Source organism: Aedes aegypti, chromosome 1 (genome assembly GCF_002204515.2).
Source record: "Aedes aegypti strain LVP_AGWG chromosome 1, AaegL5.0 Primary Assembly, whole genome shotgun sequence".
Taxonomy (NCBI): Eukaryota; Metazoa; Arthropoda; class Insecta; order Diptera; family Culicidae; genus Aedes; species Aedes aegypti.
In genome coordinates this window covers 27310892-27333113 of record NC_035107.1, presented here as the reverse complement: position 1 = coordinate 27333113, position 22222 = coordinate 27310892, and the positions used below count along the sequence as shown (strand labels likewise).

At 46.3% G+C, this 22222-nt stretch overlaps 1 protein-coding gene across 2 annotated transcripts in view; it reads left to right on the top strand.

Annotated features, from left to right (window-relative positions):
* The window catches only part of LOC5569249 (protein lava lamp), a 72228-nt gene that overhangs the window by 42006 nt on the left and 8000 nt on the right, over positions 1–22222 (top strand). For both annotated transcript variants that reach the window (XM_021839236.1, XM_021839235.1), the window contains exon 4: positions 566–8100. In XM_021839236.1, the coding sequence (XP_021694928.1) occupies positions 566–8100 (7535 nt within the window). The remainder of the gene's footprint in view (positions 1–565; positions 8101–22222) is intronic.

Here is a 22222-nt window from a genome sequence, read left to right as displayed (position 1 = left end):
TCATTATGTTTCGCGACATTTAGGTGTCCACTGTAGTGCTGCTTTCGCGTTTCACTTACCTTACTCCCGCTATTCTAGATACCTTTCAAAGTGGATCAAGTGCCATCATCCTATAAATGTTGATTTCAGTATGTTAAAACCCTAATTGATATGATCTTTGTTACAGGTTGCTTTCCCATCTTTTGACCGAATCTCATCCTATTCGGTAGCATGCAAGACCATTCAAACAATCATTCTAAACTAAATCAAAATCATTCCATTCAAACATCAAACTTTCATCAAATCATGAATCAAACTAATATATACAGGTACAGTTATTGACGTTTTTGTTATTTAACAAACACTACATTTTTGCACCACACTCTTGAGTGACATGTGACGGTTTCTTCGATCTTCGACTTAATTTAGCTCATTTTCTGAATATTGTATAGTAGCAAAACAAACTCTTGTCGAAAATGGTATCACCCCATTCTTTTTTCGGGAATTTCTTTGAAATATATTTTCTCAAGCTATATTTTTTACCAAGATTCAAGTAATTAAATATATTCTCTTCCTTCTTTTACAGAGATCGTCCCTCGAACGACGAAGATGACGACGACGATGGACCCCTGCAAGTACATTCCGAACGACGTGATGAACCGACGACCGGCGACAGCGAAGGCGAAGATCCCAACTCGTGCCAGGCAAAACAGCGCGAGGAACAGCACAGCGAACTGATGCACAAGATCGAACTGTTCACCAATGAGCGACGCGAGGTTCTGGAAAAGTTGGAAGCCCTGACGGTGGAAAATCAAACCCACATCGACGAGTTGGATCAACTGCGCGAGGAACATCAGGAACTGGTGCAGAAGCATGTTGCCTTGGAGAAGGTGGAACAGGAGTTGAAGGCTTCGCTGACGAAGACCGAACAGGAGAAGGCCAGTTTGGTGGAAGAGTTGGAAGCGGCAAAAACGTTGAAGGCGAAATTGGAAAGTGAAGCAGGCTCGACGCCTAGCTCGAGTCAGAGTACGCCCTCGAAGGCAGCGGCATCAGTGATCGACAAGGACTCGTTTGAGCAAGCGCTACGTTCGGTGGACAACGAAGTCACTAACTACAACAAGAACAAGGACAAGACCAAGAAGCTGCAGATTTCGAAGAAACTGTCGTCTGATGCGAAGAACCTGCAAAAGATGGCGAACAGCTTGCTGGAAGAGTACTACAGGAACGTGGCGGAGTGTGAGGCAATGAAGATGGAGATCGAGCAGCTGAAGGATAAGGTGCAGCGATTGCCGGAGGTGGATCGGAGCGATGAGATCAATGGGCTGAAGGCGCAAATCATGGAAATGACGCATGCGCAGATTGACAAGGTGGACCAAATAGATCAGCTGCGGGAAGATCTGGAGAGGAAGAACGAGGAGATTGGCGAGTTGAAGCGTGAGATGGAGGCAGCGCGCGAGGCGGAAAAGTCGTCGGATGAAGAACCGGAACTGTTGAAGGTGGAGCTGAACAGTAGGAACGATGAGATAAGGGAGCTCAAGAAGGAACTGGAACTGTTGGGGGTGAAGAAAGCGGGCGAGATTGAAGAAGCCCAGGCGAAGTTGGTTGCAGCGACTAAGGAAATTGAGATTCTGAAGGAGTTGGTAGCCGAGCAGAAGCAGCAGCTGATAGAGACGTATCAAGAGCATGAGAATGAGATGGCTGGTAAACTGAAGGAGATCCAGGACTACGAGAATCAAGCGCAGAAGATGGCGGATCAGGTGGAAGATCTGAATCGCCAATTGGTTGAGGTGGGTGAGAAATGTTCGAACGACATGAAACGGCAAGTGGAGGAGCTGAAATCGTTGACGCAGAAGCAATCCGATGAAATTGAGCACAAGCAGGAAACCATCGATACGCTGAACAATCAGATCATTGAACTGTACAAATCGATGGAGGACAATGCTAACAAGATCATCGAGAAGGAAGATGAAGTGCAATATCTGCAGGAACTGCTTGAATCAAAGAAGGATGAAATTCAAATGCTGTACGAGAAGCTAACGGTAGCTAACAAGACGGCTGAAGATTTGAGAGCTAAGCTGGAAGAAGCACTCGCGAAACCAGTTCCAGTTGTGGATGAGGCGCAGATAAAGGATCTCGAGCAGAAGAATCACGATCTCGATGCCAAGAACAAAGAACTATTGGAGAAGTTGAAGAAATTTGCAGCCAATCTGAAGAAAAAGAACGTCCAGTGTCAAGAGTTGGAAGGAAAGCTGGCATCGCTGCAGCAAGAGCTGGAAGAGTTAAGGAAGTTAGCTGCTGCAGGGATGTCTGTGGATGATTTGAAGGAAGAGAACGAACAGCTGTCACAGAAGATGCACCATCTGAACAACGAACTGCACAAGTTGCTCCAGCTGAAGTACAATCTGGAGACGGAGAAACAAGCGGCTCAGCATGAAACTTTGGAGCTGAAAGAACGAGTACAAGCGATGGAAGCTAATGTGAAGGAGTTGGAAGAGAAACGGCAGGAAGTGGAAAGCCAATTAGCCGAGCAGCAGAAAGAGCTGGAGACGGTTCGGGCCGATGATGCGTCGAAGAATGTGAAGATCGAAAAGTGCAAAGCAATCATCAAGGAGAAGAACAAGGAGATTCAGCGGTTGCAGGAGCACGAGAGGAAGACGTCCTACCTGCAGGATGAAATCAAGATGGCGCAGAGCAAGTTGGAGGACTTCCACAATCAGACGATGTTGCTCGGAAGGTTGAAGGCGGACAAGGAGGAACTGAATGCGGAGATGAAGATACAAGTCGAGCGGTGTCAAGCGTTGGAGGAGGAAGTGTGCCAAGGCGCGGAGAAATTGCGCAAGTTGGAGGTCGATTTGGAGATCAGCGAAGAGGAGAACAAGAAGCTGAAGAGTAAGATAGTGAAGTTGGAACAGGGAATATCGCTGGTGGAGGAGCGGAGGAATTCTCTGGAACGACAGAAGAAGCTGCTTGGGGATAAACTGGATGAGAAACAGCAGGAGTTCATACAGCATGAGGATGAGCTGATGCAGCGCTTGGCGAATCTTTCGCAGCACGATGAAGCAGTTGAAGGCAAACTGAAGGAGAAGGAAGAGGAACTTCTAGAGCTGGGAAGCAAGCTTCGGGACGTGGAATACCAGAGGGATCAGCTTCAGTCAAAGCTGAATCAACTGGAAGCGCAGATTGGTGCGTTCGAGGAAAGTTTCAAGCGTGCCTCCGAGCTGGAGAACGAGAACTACAATCTAACTCAGGAAGTTGCAGCGCTGCAAGCGGAAGTTAAGCGAGTGCTGGCGGAGTCCGAGGCGAAGGTCTTGGAGAAGGATTCCGAGATCGATCAGCTGGAGTACGAATTGACCAATCAGCTGTCGAAGATTGAGGATGAGCGCAAGCAGCTGCAGGAGAATCTAGAGCGGACGCGGGACAGCAATTCGGACTTGCAGGATGAAGTTGTTCGTCTGCAGGAGAATGTGAACTCTCTGGAACAGCAGCGAACGGATTTGGAGAAGGAAACTACGTGGTTGAAGATGCAGAATGAGAGCCTAAATCATGATAGCAACGAACTGCAGGAGCTTCGCATGCAGATCGTGCAAGATCAGACCGAGTTGGAGAATTTGAGGGCCCAGTGCGACACCCTGGCGCAGAATCATCAGTATGAGATCAATGCGCTGAAGCAGCAGATTGCCGATATGGAGGCCATTCGGACGCAACTGAGTCAGAATCAGACCGACGATCAGGTGTCTGTGCAGAACGAGGTGACTAAGCTGAAGGAACGACTCGACAAGAAGGAAGCTGAAGTCGCTCAACTTCAGCAGAAGAATCTGCAGATGCAGATGACTGCGAGCGGTGGTCAGGCGGAAGATCCTTTCTCGAGTTTGCAGGCAACTCCCGAAAGATCGACCGCCGCCTTGGAGGAGAAGATCAGGGAACTGGAGAACGACGCCACCTGGAAGGATTCTCGGATACAGGAGTTGCAGATCGAGAAGGATTTGGCCGATGGAAGTTTGGAGGAGTTGAGGAAGCAACTTCAGTTGCTTCAGCAAAATGTGCAGAACAGTGAGGCTTTGGAAGCGCAACTCGCACAGAAGAGCTCCGAACTGGAACAGCTGAGTAAGCAGTTGTTCCAAACGGTTCCGGCGAAGAAACCGGTTCAAGAGGTCGAATCTATTCCAACCTTCAGTACTTCGCAATTCTTCGCCGCACCAAGCGAGTCCAGTGCGGTGACGTTGTTCGACACGGCAGGCGAAGGCTGGGGTTGGGATGAACCGGTAGCTGTTCAGCAACAAGTAGCAACATCGGCGTCCGAGCAATCGAATGAACTGCAAATGCTGCGAGATGAAATCGAGCAGTTGAAGGCACGAAACGAAGCTGCCGCCAAGGAGGTTCAAGAGTTGCAGGGCAGGTTAGGAACGGTTGTGGATCGCGATAGTGAGTACCAGCAACTGAAGGACGAGGTTGACATCCTGCGATCGCAGAACGCTTCGTTGAATCAGGAAGTCGACGAGAAAGCAGCAAGACTGAAGAGCGTAGCGCAATCGCTGCTGGAAGAGCAGGTGAAGGTTAGTCAACTGGAGGAGCAGTTGCACAGCAATGAGTCAGCTGTAGTGGCGCCATCCGTGTCGTCATTTTTTGCCGATTCAGCATCGCAGGGTCCCGTCTTTGAGGACTTGATCGTGCCCAAGAAGGCTTATATGTGCACGCCAAGTGCGTCGGAAGAACGCGAGGAATGGTCCGTGGAAGAACCTGCAGTGGTGTCGACGGCTGCAACCTCTCAGCATGCCGTTGGCTTCATGAGCAAGATGGACGACCGAGAGCTGGAGAACCTTCGCGAACAGAGCGAGCTACAGCTCAAGACAATCCGCGAACAGGATGAGAAGTTGCGCGAATCCGGTCAGCAATATACGACGGCGCAATCGACTGTCGAACGACTGCAGCAAGACCTGAGTCAACTTCAGCAACGGTACGCCGAACTGGAAGCTCACCTTCAAGCCACCATTGCATCACATCAGACCGAATTGGAGGGCAAGATGGCCGCCTTGGCCGAGCAAAACGACGAATTCCTCCAACTAAAGGATGAAATCGACATCCTGCGGGCACAGAACGCCTCACTGAGCTACGAGTTGGATGAAGCGACCGCCAAGCTCAAAAACTTGGCGCAGTCGTTGCAGGAGGAACAATTGAAGGTCTGTCAGTTGGAAGAGCAGCTTCACAGTAAGGAATCTGCCGTTGCGGCACCCTCGGTGTCCTCGTTCTTCGCCAACTCCGGTGCCCAAGAACCAGTTTTTGAAGATCTAGTCGTACCGAAGAAGGCATACTTGTGCACTCCAAGCGCTTCAGAAGAACAGGACGATTGGTCTGTGGAGAAGCCCATGGTGATGTCAACCATGGCACCGTCCCAGCGTTCTGCTGGATTGGTGGAAAGTGTTGACCTTCAAGAGCTGGCTAATCTCCGCGAGCTGAACGAACAGCAAATGAAGCAGCTTCGCGAACAAGCCGACCAACATTCCCAAACACAGGCGAACGTAGAGCAACTACAACAAGAACTGAGCCAACTTCAGCAACGTTACGCACAGCTGGAAGGCCACCTCAACACGACTCTAGCTTCGCACCAAATCGAACTGGAAGCCTTACGTAACCACCAAACCCAACAAAACAGCCAAAGCCAAGAGGAACAGAAAAAGCTGAAGGACGAGCTGAATCATCTGATGCAACGGAATCAGGCCCTTGAGCAAGATCGCGATGCCTATCTACAGCTCCAGGACGAACTGGACATCCTCAAGGCACAGAACGCCTCACTCCGGCAGGAAGTCGATGAGAAGTCCGATCGCATCAAGCGGGTCTGTCACACTCTAACCGAGCAGGAGACCCGCGTATCCGACCTTGAGGAACAGCTCGCCACCCGAGACCAGCATCCACCTTCGACCGCTGCCTTCTTCGGAGGCCAGCAACAACCTCCGGCAGCTGCCGTTTTCGAAGAAATCATCACGCCCAAGAAAGCGTACGAGGTCGAACCAACCCCATCTTCCGCTATCCAACTGGAGGACGATTGCTGGGGCGCCGAGGAAGCTGCCCTGGAAGAGAAGCATCAGCAAACGTCAAGCGTTGCGCTGGAGCGTCGAATCTCCGAGAAGGACGACTACATTCGGCAGTTGGAGATGGAGAAGGAGCGACTGCTGCAGGAGATTGTCGAACTGAAGGTCAAATCGGGCAAGTTGCTGAAGAAGCTCAAGGAGTACAAGACCAAGAGCGAGACGTTGCAGCGACGTTCGGCATCGATGGAAACCAGTGAGCTTGATCTGGCCATCCAGGAGGAGCTCAACGCCCAAATCAAGACACTGGAAGGGCGATTGAGTGAACTGCAAGCCGAACGAGAGAAGGAATCCGCGGAGAAGGATTCACTGCTGAAGCGAATCGACGTCTTGGTGGCCGCCAACGAACGGTTCACCGAGATGAAGGAACGGCAGGACGTGCAGATGGAAATCCAAGTGGCCAAGATCAAGGAGTTGAACATGAAGCTGCAGCAGTTGGAGGATTGGGGCGATGAGAGCGAACAGAAGGAAAGTAAACCGGTCCAACAAGTGCAATCGGAAGCGGTGGATGTTGCTCCCCTTAACGCTCGAATCCAAGAGCTGGAGAGAGAAGTTCAAGACCTCAAAGTAGACAACGAGGAACTGCAAGCGCTCTTAGATGAAGAAAAAGCCAACGTCGAAATACTGGAAAAGCGAGTGCAGCAGAAAGACCGCGAAATCCAAGATCTCATCGAGAAAATCGACCTACTCTCGCAGGATTCCCAAACCATCAAGACCAACCTGGAGAGCTTGAACCAACAGAAATCACAGGAAACTGAAGACCTGAGCACGCGACTCAAGCAACTGATGAGCAAGAACACCGAACTGACCCAACAAATCGAAAAAATGCGCACCGAAAGTCTGTTCCAATCGCCCGAGCAGGAGGCGAAGCTTCAGGAGCAGGTACAACGATTGAGCGCTCAGCTGCAGTACAAGGAAGCGGAGATCGTCCACTTGGGCGAACGCATCGAGCAGCAAGCGAGGGAAGATCAAACCCAGTCGCTTGTCCAAGAAATTCTCGCGAAGAACCAGGAGATCAACAACCTCAAATCGCGAGTGCAGCAGCTGGAAGCCGAACGGCAAGAGTTGCAGCACAACCTGACCCTGCAGATCACCAAGGAGCTCGCATCCAGCAGGCCAGACGAGAAGCAGAGTCCTCGCGTCAGCGAACTGGAGCGACTCAATCGGGAGTTGCAAGAGGAGAAGCATCAGATGGAGCAGGAACTCCAGGTTCTGAATGATCAGGTTCTGCGCAGTCTAGAGCTGGAAGATCGCATGAAGGGTACGGTACTGGAGCTGGATGCGAAGAACATCGAAATCGAAGCTCTGAAGACGTCGTTGGAGCTGTTGAAGCAGGTCAGCGAGGCAAGCGGTGAAAGCGCAAGCAGCTCAGAGCAGTCCACACCAACGGCGGGAAAGAGCGAAGAAGATCTGCGGAAACAAATCAAGAAGCTGAGCAGAGAGCGTAGCGAGTTAGAGGCGAACTACCGAATAACGCTGGAACAAAGGGACGCTCACTGGTCGCAGGTTGTGGAGGAACGCGGCGCGCAGGTGGCCGAGAGCTGGAAGCAACACGTGGACATGCGGGAAGCCGAATTTTCTGTGATCGAAAAGAGCTTGAGGGAAGAGATCGATCGGTTACAGGGCGACGGTTCAGAAACCCCGAGCAGCTCGGAACAATCTGAAGCCGTGCAGAACATGAAGGCAGCTCTGGAAGCGCAGGAACTGGAAATCGTCACGCTGAAGGAACAGTTGGCAATCCGAAGTGCCGAGTATGCGCGCCTGGCTGCGCAAGTGGATCCGTTCGCGGTGAAACATGCCAGCAATATGGTGACCAGTGAGCCAAGGCCGCAACCGGCGGCGCAGGATGGCGACAAGGTTCCCCGATCGGAACTGGAGCTGGCGCTGTACATGATCTACCAGCGGGATATGCGATGCGAGGAGTTGGAACTGGAGCTGCGAAATCTGCTGACGGAGCGGGACTCTTTGCAACTGCGACTGTCGAATGCGCTGCGGCAGCACGAGGAGTTCAAGCGGAAGTTGACGGCGGTGCCGGGAGGTGAGTGAGATGGCTTTGTAATATGAAATAGTTAGAGGGTTTCCTAAGCTTTGATCATCAAAGGAAAGGCTTCAAGCACTTTGAGGGAAGAGGAAAGGCTTCAAGCTCTTCGAGCATAAAATCGTATTTTTGAAGGAAAAACTCCAAGATTTTCCAAAAATTAAAGCTCCAAGCATATTTAGAGAAAAACTTCAAGCTTATCGGAAGAAAAGCTACAAGATTTTTGTGAGAAAAGCTTTGGGATTTTCGAAGTGAAAACTCCAACTCAGCTTCAAGCTTTCTGAGGCGAAACTACCATGTTTTGAAGAAAAAACTTCAAACTGTTTTGTTGGAAAATGTCATAGTTTTTTGTTGTAAGAAGCACTTTTTTTTTGTTTGAAGCATTTCCAACCTTCTCATTAGGAAAGCTAGAAATTTGGAAAAAGTTACGAGCTCTTAATTTCAAAAGCTTCAAGCTATTTTGTTGCTACGCGTTGTGGAAGGTCAAGTAGTTTTTCAAGAGCTAAGATTCGAATTTTCTAATGAGCCTATGCATGCTATAAAACGTTTGACTTTTACTGTGCGCCCTGTTTTCAAGTTGCCCGTGAGAGAGAGCGAGACAGCACCTACACACGGCGCACAGTAAAAGTCAGGAGAACAAAGGAATTTATGGCACGTACAGAGGCTCATGGAAGAGCTTCGAGCTTATTACCATCCCATAATATTAAGCCAGTACTACAACCAACCATAATAAATTATAGCACGTAATGCAAATTTGAATTTCAAATATGAGTTGGATCGCAGTAAGCATGGTTTGCTGCGGTATCCATACACTGAGGCAAAAATCTCGCATGATTTTCATAAGATCGCACTAATGAACGCGTTTTTTATTATTTTTTGTTGGTTCATAAGACACTTGTGTATTTCATTCGACGAGATTGAGATTCATAAGACAAGTGTAATTTTTTCATAACAATCAATTGTCAATGTCATAATAACTCTTATGAACCCCATTGCTCATCATTGTGAAGAACCACGTGAGGCAAATTTTCTCATTTCACTATCAGAAATTCAATATGGCTTCCGAAATGGACGTGTTTGCTGATTTGTCGTTGGTTGACTCCGTTTCTAATGCATCAAAGGGTAAATATTTTCTATTTATCATCAATTCCGCTGTAACTAACATTTTCTTTCGAACAGATTAAGGAATTGGATCCAAACAATAAGATTTGGGAATGAAAATTCAAAACAATTTGTATGACGCGTAAGAAATCACAAACCCCCCTCATCCATTAATCCGCCCCTAACGTAAACCTGCAACAATTCAGGCGTTCTTCACAACTTTTCTCAATAATGTTTCGCTGCTATGATATACTTCTTTGCGTTCAAAATAGGTTAGCCAACTAGAGAAAATCGAATTTTCATCCATTTTGTCGTATCGCAAATCGATTCTAATGCCTACAGTGAAGTGCTTTGATCGAATTGCGGCGTGACAAAATGGATGAAAATTTGATTTTCACAAGTTGGTTAACCTATTTTTCAACGCGGATTAGTATTATTCATTCATTGAAATTTATAATCTAAAGCTCAAATTACACAAGACAGTCTTATGGAACCAAGAATGGTTCAGAACGTAATTCATAAGACTATCTATGGATTTTGTTATCAAGTCAATGATGGTTCATAAGATCATCTTACGAAATTCCTTCGAAGTGTATTATGGAAACAACATCTGCCGAAAACCATACGATAGTCTTATGAATTTCAAAGATTTTTCTTGTGTCGTAATTCCATAAGCAAATCTTATGACAGTCTTACGTTTGCTTTCCTCAGTGTAGCAACTAGAATTTTCACTCCATTTGAACAGTCAGTAATGAGCACGAAATTAAACTAGACGCTTTTTGTAAAACTGTGTTCGCTTTCAATTGTAACAAATTTTGGCGACGAGTTTTAGTGAAAATTGAAAATCGAAGCAAATTGCAAAGCCGAAACTTCGACAATGGCGCAAGCATCAGGAGAACCGGCCGCAACACGTGCTGAGCAACCGATCGGAGACATCCAAACGGCGATTTTCCAGATCACCCAGTTTCTGCAGCGGATTGCAGCTCCAAATCAGCCGAATCCGGAGCAGACCCTGGAAGCGCTTTCCTCAAACATCAGCGAGTTCGTTTTCGACCCAGAGAACGGCATCACGTTTGAGAAGTGGTTCGCTCGGTACACGGATCTTTACGAGAGCGACGCACGCCATTTGGACGACGCAGCCAAAGTTCGGCTGTTGCTGCGAAAACTAGATACTACATCCCACAGTCGGTATCTAAATTACATCCTCCCACGATTGCCGAGGGAGATCACGTTCAACGACACGGTGGCGACATCAAGCGCGCCTACTGGTGATCATCCAAGCCAGAGAAAAGGTAAGAAGCAACACAAGAAGACCAAGTACCAAGCCAACGTCGTTCACATGGTGAATCACACCGGTACACTCAACCGGTACGTCACAACAACGCTGAACGGTCGTCAAGCCACGCTGCAGCTTGATAGCGGATCACCAATCACCATAATCAGTGAAGAAACAGTCAAGGGACTCAACTTATTCGGCTCGGAATGGATGGACCTCTTCGACATGTGGACGAAACCATTGTCATCGTTCGCACTTCCTCATGCGGTTCCCCGAAGTTTTTCAGGATACTCTTGGACACTGCCTTAAAGCCCAAGTCAGCCTCCACCTGAAACCAGATGCCAGGCCCGTCGTCCGACCGAAACGCCCTGTACCGTACAACGCCATTCCATTGGTCGACGCAGAGCTCGATCGTCTGCAGCAGTTGGGTATCATCTCACCCGTAGAGTACCCCGACTGGGCAGCACCAATCGTTGCGGTTCGGATCCTGGTGGTAAAATTCGAATTTGTGCCGACTATTCGACCGGGTTGAATGCCATGCTGGAAGCGCACAACTATCCTCTTCCAACGCCGGAAGACATATTCTCCAAGTTGGCCGGTAGCAAGGTGTTCAGTATCATCGACCTATCGGATGCCTACCTACAGGTAGAAGTCGATGGCGGATCAAAACGACTGCTCACCATCAACACACACCGGGGCCTATTCAAATTCAACAGGCTGGCTCCTGGTGTCAAGTCAGCACCCGGCGCGTTTCAGCAACTGATGCATACCATGATTGCTGGAATTCCTGGTGTCGAAGTATTCCTGGATGACTTCATAGTATTCAGCGAAACCGAAGAGCAACACTATCAAACGCTCTGCATCCTTTTCGACCGGTTGCAGGAATACGGGTTCCACCTGAAACTAGAAAAATGTCATTTCTACCAGCAGGAAATCAAGTACCTGGGACACATAGTAGACGAACATGGACTGCGTCCAGATCCGGAGAAAACAGCTGCCATTTCTTCGATGCCACGTCCAACTGATGTCTCTACACTGCGGTCATTCCTGGGTGCAGTAAATTTTTACGGAAAATTCATCCGTGAAATGCATCAACTTCGAAGGCCGCTGGATCAATTGCTGAAGAAAGATGCAAAGTTCGTCTGGACTGCCGAATGTCAACAAGCTTTCACCGACATCAAGCACGTTCTTCAGTCGGATCTACTCTTCACCCACTATGACCTCTCGCTCGACATCATCGTAGCCGGTGATGCATCCAAAACTGGCATAGGAGCGGTCATCATGCATCGCTTTCCCGACGGTCGAATCAAGGCAATTGCGCATGCCTCCAAAACACTGTCGTCGGCCGAACAAAACTACGGGCAAATCGAAAAAGAAGCGCTCGCTCTGGTCTTTGCGGCTCATCAGCAATCACGAGCGTCCAGAGGAAGAATTCGTCGTGGCACAAGTCAATGTCGACGTCGATCTGAAATACGTTTTGGATAACACCTTCGAGCAACTACCAGTCACGTTCCAAATGGTGAAGCAAGCTACATCGGATGACCCAACAATGCAGGAACTCATCCGGTTTATCAAAACTGGCTGGCCAACCAACAGCAAGTCAATTCGAGATTCGGCACTACAATCATTCTTCCACCGGCGCGAATCATTGTCGCTACTTCAAGGGTGCGTGATGATGATGGAACGACTGGTGATACCGGAGTGTTTCCGGAAAAAGCTTCTGAAGCAGCTACATCGAGGTCATCCTGGTATCGAGCGAGTAAAAGCCATCGCTCGGAGCACCATCTATTGGCCGAACATCGACGACGACATCGGTGAGTACGTTCGACGATGCTCCAGTTGTGCAAATGCACAAAAATCACCACCGCAAGCAGAGCCACATCCGTGGCAGAGCGCAGAAGGACCATGAGAACGCATCCATGTCGACTATGCCGGACCGATCAACGGATTCAGCTATCTGGTAATCGTCGACTCGAAATTTTCCGGACAAAATTGACCACAGCATCCGCTACGATTGGTTTCCTCCAAGAGAGCTTCGCCAGGTTCGGCGTACCAAAGGTGATTGTGTCCGATAACGGAACACAGTTCACTGGATACGATTTTCGTACATTCTGCGAGAATCTGGGCATCATACATTTCCGCACCGCACCGTTCCATCCCCAGTCGAATGGACAAGCGGAAAGGTTCGTCGACACGCTTAAGAGATCGCTTCGCAAAATCCAGGAGGGAGAAGGATTACCAGCATCTGCAGCTCTTCAAACTTTTCTGCAGGTGTATCGATCAACTCCATCCAATCTGCTCGACGGTAAATCCCTTTCCGAAGTACTGAATGGCAGACGAATGCGTACAACACTGGACCTGCTCAAGCCTTCATCAGCGCCTCCACAAGCACCAGCACTCAATCACGAAAATTCGAAGCAGGAGCAACCGTCTTTGCGAAGGTTCATAAAAATAATTCGAGCTGGAGGTGGCAGTCCGGAGTTGTAATCGAGGCGATTGGGAACGTACATTACAATGTACTTCTGGATGCAGCATCTGGGCGAAAGCGGTTAATACGATCGCACATCGACCAACTTCGAGTGAACGATTCTGCAAAACAAGAAAGAGCGGAAATTGAATTACCGTTGTCTGTATTGTTGGGCGATTTTAGAATGACATCAAGTGCAGAGGCACCCAGAGAGCAACCAGTATCGATTGCGGCTGAAGACTCGTCCTTCTTGTCAGCACAAGACCTACCTGATATTCCCGAAGATCAAGATCAGCCTGAACCTATCAATCAGCCAGGACCATCCGGTAGTTCAACGCCGCTACCATCGAGACCAACAAGAACCGTCAAACTTCCACGGCATCTTCAAGACTACGTTCTCTCTTAGGGGGGAGATATTACCATCCCATAATTTTAAGCCAGTACTACAACCAACCATAATAAATTATAGCACGTAATGCAAATTTGAATTTCAAATATGAGTTGAATCGCAGTAAGCATGGTTTGCTGCGGTATCCATAGCAACTAGAATTTTCACTCCATTTGAACAGTCAGTAATGAGCACGAAATAAAACTAGACGCTTTTTGTAAAACCGTGTTCGCTTTCAATTGTAACAGAGCTTTTCACAGCGAAAGCTTCAACTGTTTTGAAGCTATCCGTGGAACTAGCTTCAAGCTTCTTGTTGGAAAAAATTCAAGCTGTTCGTTGGAAAAGTTGCACGGCCTTAGTTAGAATTGCTGCAAGATCTTCGTCAGAGAAGCTTTAATTTTATCTTCGGAAAAGCAACGATTTTTACGTGAGAAAAGCTCCATACTCTGAGTTGTGGGCGCAAGTCTTTCGTAGATAAACTTCAAGCTTTTTGATGGAAAAAAATAAAAGCTAGGAGTTCATCAAGGGAAAACCTAGGAACTTTTCAAGGGAAAAGCATGGGCTTTTCAAGGGAAAAGTTATGAGCTTTTCAAGAGAAAAGCTATGAGCTTTTCAAAAGAAATGCTAGGAGCTTTTCGAAGAAAAAGTTTGAAGTTTTTCAAGGGAGAAGTTAGGAGCATTTTTAGGCAAAAGCTTGGAGCTTTTCAAGGGAAAAGCTTGGAGGTTTTCTAAGGAAAAGCTTAAAGCTTTTCTAGGGAAAAGCTAGGGAGCTTTTGCCTAAGCTGGGAGCTTTTCTTGGGAAAAGCTGAGAGCTTTTCTAGAGAAAAGCTTGGAGCTTTTCTAGAGAAAAGCTTGGAGCTTTTCTAGAGAAAAGCTTGGAGCTTTTCTAGAGAAAAGCTTGGAGCTTTTCTAGAGAAAAGCTTGGAGCTTTTCTAGAGAAAAGCTTGGAGCTTTTCAAGGAAAAACCTAGGAACTTTTCAAGGGAAAGTCTAGGAGCTTTTCATAGGAAAAGCTTGAAGTTGTTCAAGGGAAAATCTTGAAGTTTTTCGAGGCAGAAGCTTGGAGCTTTTCTAGGGAAAAGCTAGGAGCATTTCGCAGGAAAAGCATGGAGCTTTCCAAGCGAAAAGCTCGGAGCTTTTCAAGAGAAAAGCTAGCAGCTGTTTGAGCTTAAAGTTAAAGGTTTTCAAGGAAAAAACTAGAGCTTTTTCTAGGGAAAAGCTAGGAGCTTTTCTAGGGAAAAGCTAGGAGCTTTTCTAGGGAAAAGCTAGGAGCTTTTCTAGGGAAAAGCTAGGAGCTTTTCTAGGGAAAAGCTAGGAGCTTTTCTACGGAAAAGCTAGGAGCTTTTCTAGGGAAAAGCTAGGAGCTTTTCTAGGGAAAAGCTAGAAGCTTTTCTAGGGAAAAGCTAGAAGCTTTTCTAGGGAAAAGCTAGAAGCTTTTCTAGGGAAAAGCTAGAAGCTTTTCTAGGGAAAAGCTAGAAGCTTTTCTAGGGAAAAGCTAGAAGCTTTTCTAGGGAAAAGCTAGCAGCTTTTCTAGGGAAAAGCTAGGAGCTTTTCTAGGGAAAAGCTAGGAGCTTTTCTAGGGGAAAGCTAGGAGCTTTTCTAGGGGAAAGCTGGAAGCTTTTCTAGAGAAAAGCTGGGAGCTTTTCTAGAGAAAAGCTGGGAGCTTTTCTAGAGAAAAGCTGGGAGCTTTTCTAGAGAAAAGCTGGGAGCTTTTCTAGAGAAAAGCTGGGAGCTTTTCTAGAGAAAAGCTGGGAGCTTTTCTAGAGAAAAGCTGGGAGCTTTTCTAGAGAAAAGCTGGGAGCTTTTCTAGAGAAAAGCTGGGAGCTTTTCTAGAGAAAAGCTGGGAGCTTTTCTAGAGAAAAGCTGGGAGCTTTTCTAGAGAAAAGCTGGGAGCTTTTCTAGAGAAAAGCTGGGAGCTTTTCTAGAGAAAAGCTGGGAGCTTTTCTAGAGGAATGCTGGGAGCTTTTCTAGGGAAAAGCTAGGAGCTTTTCTAGGGAAAAGCTAGGAGCTTTTCTAGGGAAAAGCTAGGAGCTTTTCTAGGGAAAAGCTAGGAGCTTTTCTAGGGAAAAGCTAGGAGCTTTTCTAGGGAAAAGCTAGGAGCTTTTCTAGGGAAAAGCTAGGAGCTTTTCTAGGGAAAAGCTAGGAGCTTTTCTAGGGAAAAGCTAGGAGCTTTTCTAGGGAAAAGCTAGGAGCTTTTCTAGGGAAAAGCTAGGAGCTTTTCTAGGGAAAAGCTAGGAGCTTTTCTAGGGAAAAGCTAGGAGCTTTTCTAGGGAAAAGCTAGGAGCTTTTCTAGGGAAAAGCTAGGAGCTTTTCTAGGGAAAAGCTAGGAGCTTTTCTAGGGAAAAGCTAGGAGCTTTTCTAGGGAAAAGCTAGGAGCTTTTCTAGGGAAAAGCTAGGAGCTTTTCTAGGGAAAATCTGGGAGCTTTTCTAGAGAAAATCTGGGAGCTTTTCTAGAGAAAATCTGGGAGCTTTTCTAGGAAAATCTGGGAGCTTTTCTAGGGAAAAGCTAGGAGCTTTTCTAGGGAAAAGCTAGGAGCTTTTCTAGGGAAAAGCTAGGAGCTTTTCTAGGGAAAAGCTAGGAGCTTTTCTAGGGAAAAGCTAGGAGCTTTTCTAGGGAAAAGCTAGGAGCTTTTCTAGGGAAAAGCTAGGAGCTTTTCTAGGGAAAAGCTAGGAGCTTTTCTAGGGAAAAGCTAGGAGCTTTTCTAGGGAAAAGCTAGGAGCTTTTCTAGGGAAAAGCTAGGAGCTTTTCTAGGGAAAAGCTAGGAGCTTTTCTAGGGAAAAGCTAGGAGCTTTTCTAGGGAAAAGCTGGGAGCTTTTCTAGGGAAAAGCTAGGAGCTTTTCTAGGGAAAAGCTAGGAGCTTTTCTAGGGAAAAGCTAGGAGCTTTTCTAGGGAAAAGCTAGGAGCTTTTCTAGGGAAAAGCTAGGAGCTTTTCTAGGGAAAAGCTAGGAGCTTTTCTCTGGAAAAGCTAGGAGCTTTTCTAGGGAAAAGCTAGGAGCTTTTCTAGGGAAAAGCTAGGAGCTTTTCTAGGGAAAAGCTAGGAGCTTTTCTAGGGAAAATCTGGGAGCTTTTCTAGAGAAAATCTGGGAGCTTTTCTAGAGAAAATCTGGGAGCTTTTCTAGAGAAAATCTGGGAGCTTTTTCTAGGGAAAAGCTAGGAGCTTTTCTAGGGAAAAGCTAGGAGCTTTTCTAGGGAAAAGCTAGGAGCTTTTCTAGGGAAAAGCTAGGAGCTTTTCTAGGGAAAAGCTAGGAGCTTTTCTAGGGAAAAGCTAGGAGCTTTTCTAGGGAAAAGCTAGGAGCTTTTCTAGGGAAAAGCTAGGAGCTTTTCTAGGGAAAAGCTAGGAGCTTTTCTAGGGAAAAGCTAGGAGCTTTTCTAGGGAAAAGCTAGGAGCTTTTCTAGGGAAAAGCTAGGAGCTTTTCTAGGGAAAAGCTAGGAGCTTTTCTAGGGAAAAGCTAGGAGCTTTTCTAGGGAAAAGCTAGGAGCTTTTCTAGGGAAAAGCTAGGAGCTTTTCTAGGGAAAAGCTAGGAGCTTTTCTAGGGAAAAACTAGGAGCTTTTCTAGGGAAAAGCTAGGAGCTTTTCTAGGGAAAAGCTAGCAGCTTTTCTAGGGAAAAGCTAGGAGCTTTTCTAGGGAAAAGCTAGGAGCTTTTCTAGAGAAATGCTGGGAGCTTTTCTAGAGAAAAGCTGGGAGCTTTTCTAGAGAAAAGCTGGGAGCTTTTATAGAGAAAAGCTGGGAGCTTTTTCTAGGGAAAAGCTAGGAGCTTTTCTAGGGAAAAGCTAGGAGCTTTTCTAGGGAAAAGCTAGGAGCTTTTCTAGGGAAAAGCTAGGAGCTTTTCTAGGGAAAAGCTAGGAGCTTTTCTAGGGAAAAGCTAGGAGCTTTTCTAGGGAAAATCTGGGAGCTTTTCTAGAGAAAATCTGGGAGCTTTTCTAGAGAAAATCTGGGAGCTTTTCTAGAGAAAATCTGGGAGCTTTTTCTAGGGAAAAGCTAGGAGCTTTTCTAGGGAAAAGCTAGGAGCTTTTCTAGGGAAAAGCTAGGAGCTTTTCTAGGGAAAAGCTAGGAGCTTTTCTAGGGAAAAGCTAGGAGCTTTTCTAGGGAAAAGCTAGGAGCTTTTCTAGGGAAAAGCTAGGAGCTTTTCTAGGGAAAAGCTAGGAGCTTTTCTAGGGAAAAGCTAGGAGCTTTTCTAGGGAAAAGCTAGGAGCTTTTCTAGGGAAAAGCTAGGAGCTTTTCTAGGGAAAATCTGGGAGCTTTTCTAGAGAAAATCTGGGAGCTTTTTCTAGGAAAAGCTAGGAGCTTTTCTAGGGAAAAGCTAGGAGCTTTTCTAGGGAAAAGCTAGGAGCTTTTCTAGGGAAAAGCTAGGAGCTTTCTAGGGAAAAGCTAGGAGCTTTTCTAGGGAAAAGCTAGGAGCTTTTCTAGGGAAAAGCTAGGAGCTTTTCTAGGGAAAAGCTAGGAGCTTTTTCTAGGGAAAAGCTAGGAGCTTTTCTAGGGAAAAGCTAGGAGCTTTTCTAGGGAAAAGCTAGGAGCTTTTCTAGGGAAAAGCTAGGAGCTTTTCTAGGGAAAAGCTAGGAGCTTTTCTAGGGAAAAGCTAGGAGCTTTTCTAGGGAAAAGCTAGGAGCTTTTCTAGGGAAAAGCTAGGAGCTTTTCTAGGGAAAAGCTAGGAGCTTTTCTAGGGAAAAGCTAGGAGCTTTTCTAGGGAAAAGCTAGGAGCTTTTCTAGGGAAAAGCTAGGAGCTTTTCTAGGGAAAAGCTAGGAGCTTTTCTAGGGAAAGTAGGAGCTTCTAGGAAAGCTAGGAGCTTTTCTAGGGAAAAGCTAGGAGCTTTTCTAGGGAAAAGCTAGGAGCTTTTTCTAGGGAAAAGCTAGGAGCTTTTCTAGGGAAAGCTAGAGCTTTCAGGGAAAGCTAGGGCTTTTCTAGGGAAAAGCTAGGAGCTTTTCTAGGGAAAAGCTAGGAGCTTTTCTAGGGAAAAGCTAGGAGCTTTTCTAGGGAAAAGCTAGGAGCTTTTCTAGGGAAAAGCTAGGAGCTTTTCTAGGGAAAAGCTAGGAGCTTTTCTAGGGAAAAGCTAGGAGCTTTTCTAGGGAAACTAGAGCTTCTAGGAAAGCTAGGAGCTTTTCTAGGGAAAAGCTAGGAGCTTTTCTAGGGAAAAGCTAGGAGCTTTTCTAGGGAAAAGCTAGGAGCTTTTCTAGGGAAAAGCTAGGAGCTTTTCTAGGGAAAGCTAGGAGCTTTTCTAGGGAAAAGCTAGGAGCTTTTCTAGGGAAAAGCTAGGAGCTTTTCTAGGGAAAAGCTAGGAGCTTTTCTAGGAAAAGCTAGGAGCTTTTCTAGGGAAAAGCTAGGAGCTTTTCTAGGGAAAGCTAGAGCTTTCTAGGAAAGCTAGGAGCTTTTCTAGGGAAAAGCTAGGAGCTTTTCTAGGGAAAAGCTAGGAGCTTTTCTAGGGAAAAGCTAGGAGCTTTTCTAGGGAAAAGCTAGGAGCTTTTCTAGGGAAAAGCTAGGAGCTTTTCTAGGGAAAAGCTAGGAGCTTTTCTAGGGAAAAGCTAGGAGCTTTTCTAGGGAAAAGCTAGGAGCTTTTCTAGGGAAAAGCTAGGAGCTTTTCTAGGGAAAAGCTAGGAGCTTTTCTAGGGAAAAGCTAGGAGCTTTTTCTAGGGAAAAGCTAGGAGCTTTTCTAGGGAAAAGCTAGGAGCTTTTCTAGGGAAAGCTAGAGCTTCTAGGAAAGCTAGGCTTTCTAGGGAAAAGCTAGGAGCTTTTCTAGGGAAAAGCTAGGAGCTTTTCTAGGGAAAAGCTAGGAGCTTTTCTAGGGAAAAGCTAGGAGCTTTTCTAGGGAAAAGCTAGGAGCTTTTCTAGGGAAAAGCTAGGAGCTTTTCTAGGGAAAAGCTAGGAGCTTTTCTAGGGAAAAGGCTAGGAGCTTTTCTAGGGAAAGCTAGGAGCTTTTCTAGGGAAAAGCTAGGAGCTTTTCTAGGGAAAGCTAGGAGCTTTTCTAGGGAAAAGCTAGGAGCTTTTCTAGGGAAGCTAGGAGCTTCTAGGAAAGGGAGCTTTTCTAGGGAAAAGCTAGGAGCTTTTCTAGGAAAAGCTAGGAGCTTTTCTAGGGAAAAGCTAGGAGCTTTTCTAGGGAAAAGCTAGGAGCTTTTCTAGGGAAAAGCTAGGAGCTTTTCTAGGGAAAAGCTAGGAGCTTTTCTAGGGAAAAGCTAGGAGCTTTTCTAGGGAAAAGCTAGGAGCTTTTCTAGGGAAAAGCTAGGAGCTTTTCTAGGGAAAAGCTAGGGAGCTTTTCTAGGGAAAAGCTAGGAGCTTTTCTAGGGAAAAGCTAGGAGCTTTTCTAGGGAAAAGCTAGGAGCTTTTCTAGGAAAAGCTAGGAGCTTTTCTAGGGAAAGCTAGGAGCTTTTCTAGGGAAAAGCTAGGAGCTTTTCTAGGGAAAAGCTAGGAGCTTTTCTAGGGAAAAGCTAGGAGCTTTTCTAGGGAAAAGCTAGGAGCTTTTCTAGGGAAAAGCTAGGAGCTTTTCTAGGGAAAATCTGGAGCTTTTCTAGGGAAAATCTGGGAGCTTTTCTAGAGAAAATCTGGGAGCTTTTCTAGGGGAAAAGCTAGGAGCTTTTTCTAGGGAATAGCTAGGAGGCTTTCTAGGAAGTAGGCTTTCTAGGGAAAAGCTAGGAGCTTTTCTAGGGAAAAGCTAGGAACTTTTCTAGGGAAAAGCTACGGAGCTTTTTCTAGGGAAAAGCTAGGAGCTTTATCTAGGGGAAACAGCTAGGAGCTTTTCTAGGGAAAAGCTAGGAGCCTTTTTCTAGGGAAAAGCTATGGAGCTTTTTCTAGGAAAAGCTAGGAGCTTTTCCTAGGGAAATCTGGAGCTTTTCTAGGGAAAAGCTAGAGCTTTCTAGGGAAGCCTAGGAGCTTTTCTAGGGAAAATCTGGGAGCTTTTTCTAGAGAAAATCTGGGAGCTTTTCTAGAGAAAATCTGGGAGCTTTTCTAGAGAAAATCTGGGAGCTTTTCTAGGAAATCCTTTCTAGAGAAAATCTGGGAGCTTTTTCTAGAAACTGGGAGCTTTAGAAAATCTGGGAGCTTTTCTAGAGAAAATCTGGGAGCTTTTCTAGGAAACTGGAGCTTTTCTAGGGAAAAGCTAGGAGCTTTTCTAGGGAAAAGCTAGGAGCTTTTCTAGGGAAAAGCTAGGAGCTTTTCTAGGGAAAAGCTAGGAGCTTTTCTAGGGAAAAGCTAGGAGCTTTTCTAGGGAAAAGCTAGGAGCTTTTCTAGGGAAAAGCTAGGAGCTTTTCTAGGGAAAAGCTAGGAGCTTTTCTAGGGAAAAGCTAGGAGCTTTTCTAGGGAAAAGCTAGGAGCTTTTCTAGGGAAAAGCTAGGAGCTTTTCTAGGGAAAAGCTAGGAGCTTTTCTAGGGAAAAGCTAGGAGCTTTTCTAGGGAAAAGCTAGGAGCTTTTCTAGGGAAAAGCTAGGAGCTTTTCTAGGGAAAAGCTAGGAGCTTTTCTAGGGAAAAGCTAGGAGCTTTTCTAGGGAAAAGCTAGGAGCTTTCTAGGGAAAAGCTAGGAGCTTTTCTAGGGAAAAGCTAGGAGCTTTTCTAGGAAAGCTAGGAGCTTTTCTAGGGAAAAGCTAGGAGCTTTTCTAGGGAAAAGCTAGGAGCTTTTCTAGGGAAAAGCTAGGAGCTTTTCTAGGGAAAAGCTAGGAGCTTTTCTAGGGAAAAGCTAGGAGCTTTTCTAGGGAAAAGCTAGGAGCTTTTCTAGGGAAAAGCTAGGAGCTTTTCTAGGGAAAAGCTAGGAGCTTTTCTAGGGAAAAGCTAGGCTTTCTAGGGAAAGCTAGAGCTTTTCTAGGGAAAAGCTAGGAGCTTTTCTAGGGAAAAGCTAGGAGCTTTTCTAGGGAAAAGCTAGGAGCTTTTCTAGGGAAAAGCTAGCAGCTTTTCTAGGGAAAAGCTAGGAGCTTTTCTAGGGAAAAGCTAGGAGCTTTTCTAGAGAAAAGCTGGGAGCTTTTCTAGAGAAAAGCTGGGAGCTTTTCTAGGGAAAAGCTTGAAGTTGTTCAACGAAAATTCTTGAAGTTGTTCAACGAAAATTCTTGAAGTTTTTCAAGGCAGAAGCTTGGAGCTTTTCTAGGGAAAAGCTAGGAGCTTTTCTAGGGAAAAGCTAGGAGCTTTTCTAGGGAAAAGCTAGGAGCTTTTCTAGGGAAAAGCTAGGAGCTTTTCTAGGGAAAAGCTAGGAGCTTTTCTAGGGAAAATCTGGGAGCTTTTCTAGGGAAAATCTGGGAGCTTTTCTAGGGAAAATCTGGGAGCTTTTCTAGGGAAAATCTGGGAGCTTTTCTAGGGAAAATCTGGGAGCTTTTCTAGGGAAAATCTGGGAGCTTTTCTAGGGAAAAGCTTGAAGTTGTTCAACGAAAATTCTTGAAGTTTTTCAAGGCAGAAGCTTGGAGCTTTTCTAGGGAAAAGCTAGGAGCTTTTCTAGGGGAAAGCTAGGAGCTTTTCTAGGGGAAAGCTAGGAGCTTGTCTAGGGGAAAGCTAGGAACTTTTTTAGGGAAAAGCTAGGAGCTTTTCTAGGGAAAAGCTAGGAGCTTTTCTAGAGAAAAGCTGGGAGCTTTTCTAGAGAAAAGCTTGAAGTTTTTCTAGGGAAAACCTAGGATTTTTTCAAGGAAGAGCCATGGAGCTTTTCGAAGGAAAAGCTTGAAGTTGTTCAACGAAAATTCTTGAAGTTTTTCAAGGCAGAAGCTTGGAGCTTTTCTAGGGAAAAGCTAGGAGCTTTTCTAGGGAAAAGCTAGGAGATTTACTAGGAAAAAGCTAGGAGCTTTTCTAGGGAAAAGCTGGGAGCTTTTCTCTGGAAAAGCTGGGAGCTTTTCTCTGGAAAAGCTGGGAGCTTTTCTCTGGAAAAGCTGGGAGCTTTTCTCTGGAAAAGCTAGGAGCTTTTCTCTGGAAAAGCTAGGAACTTTTCTCTG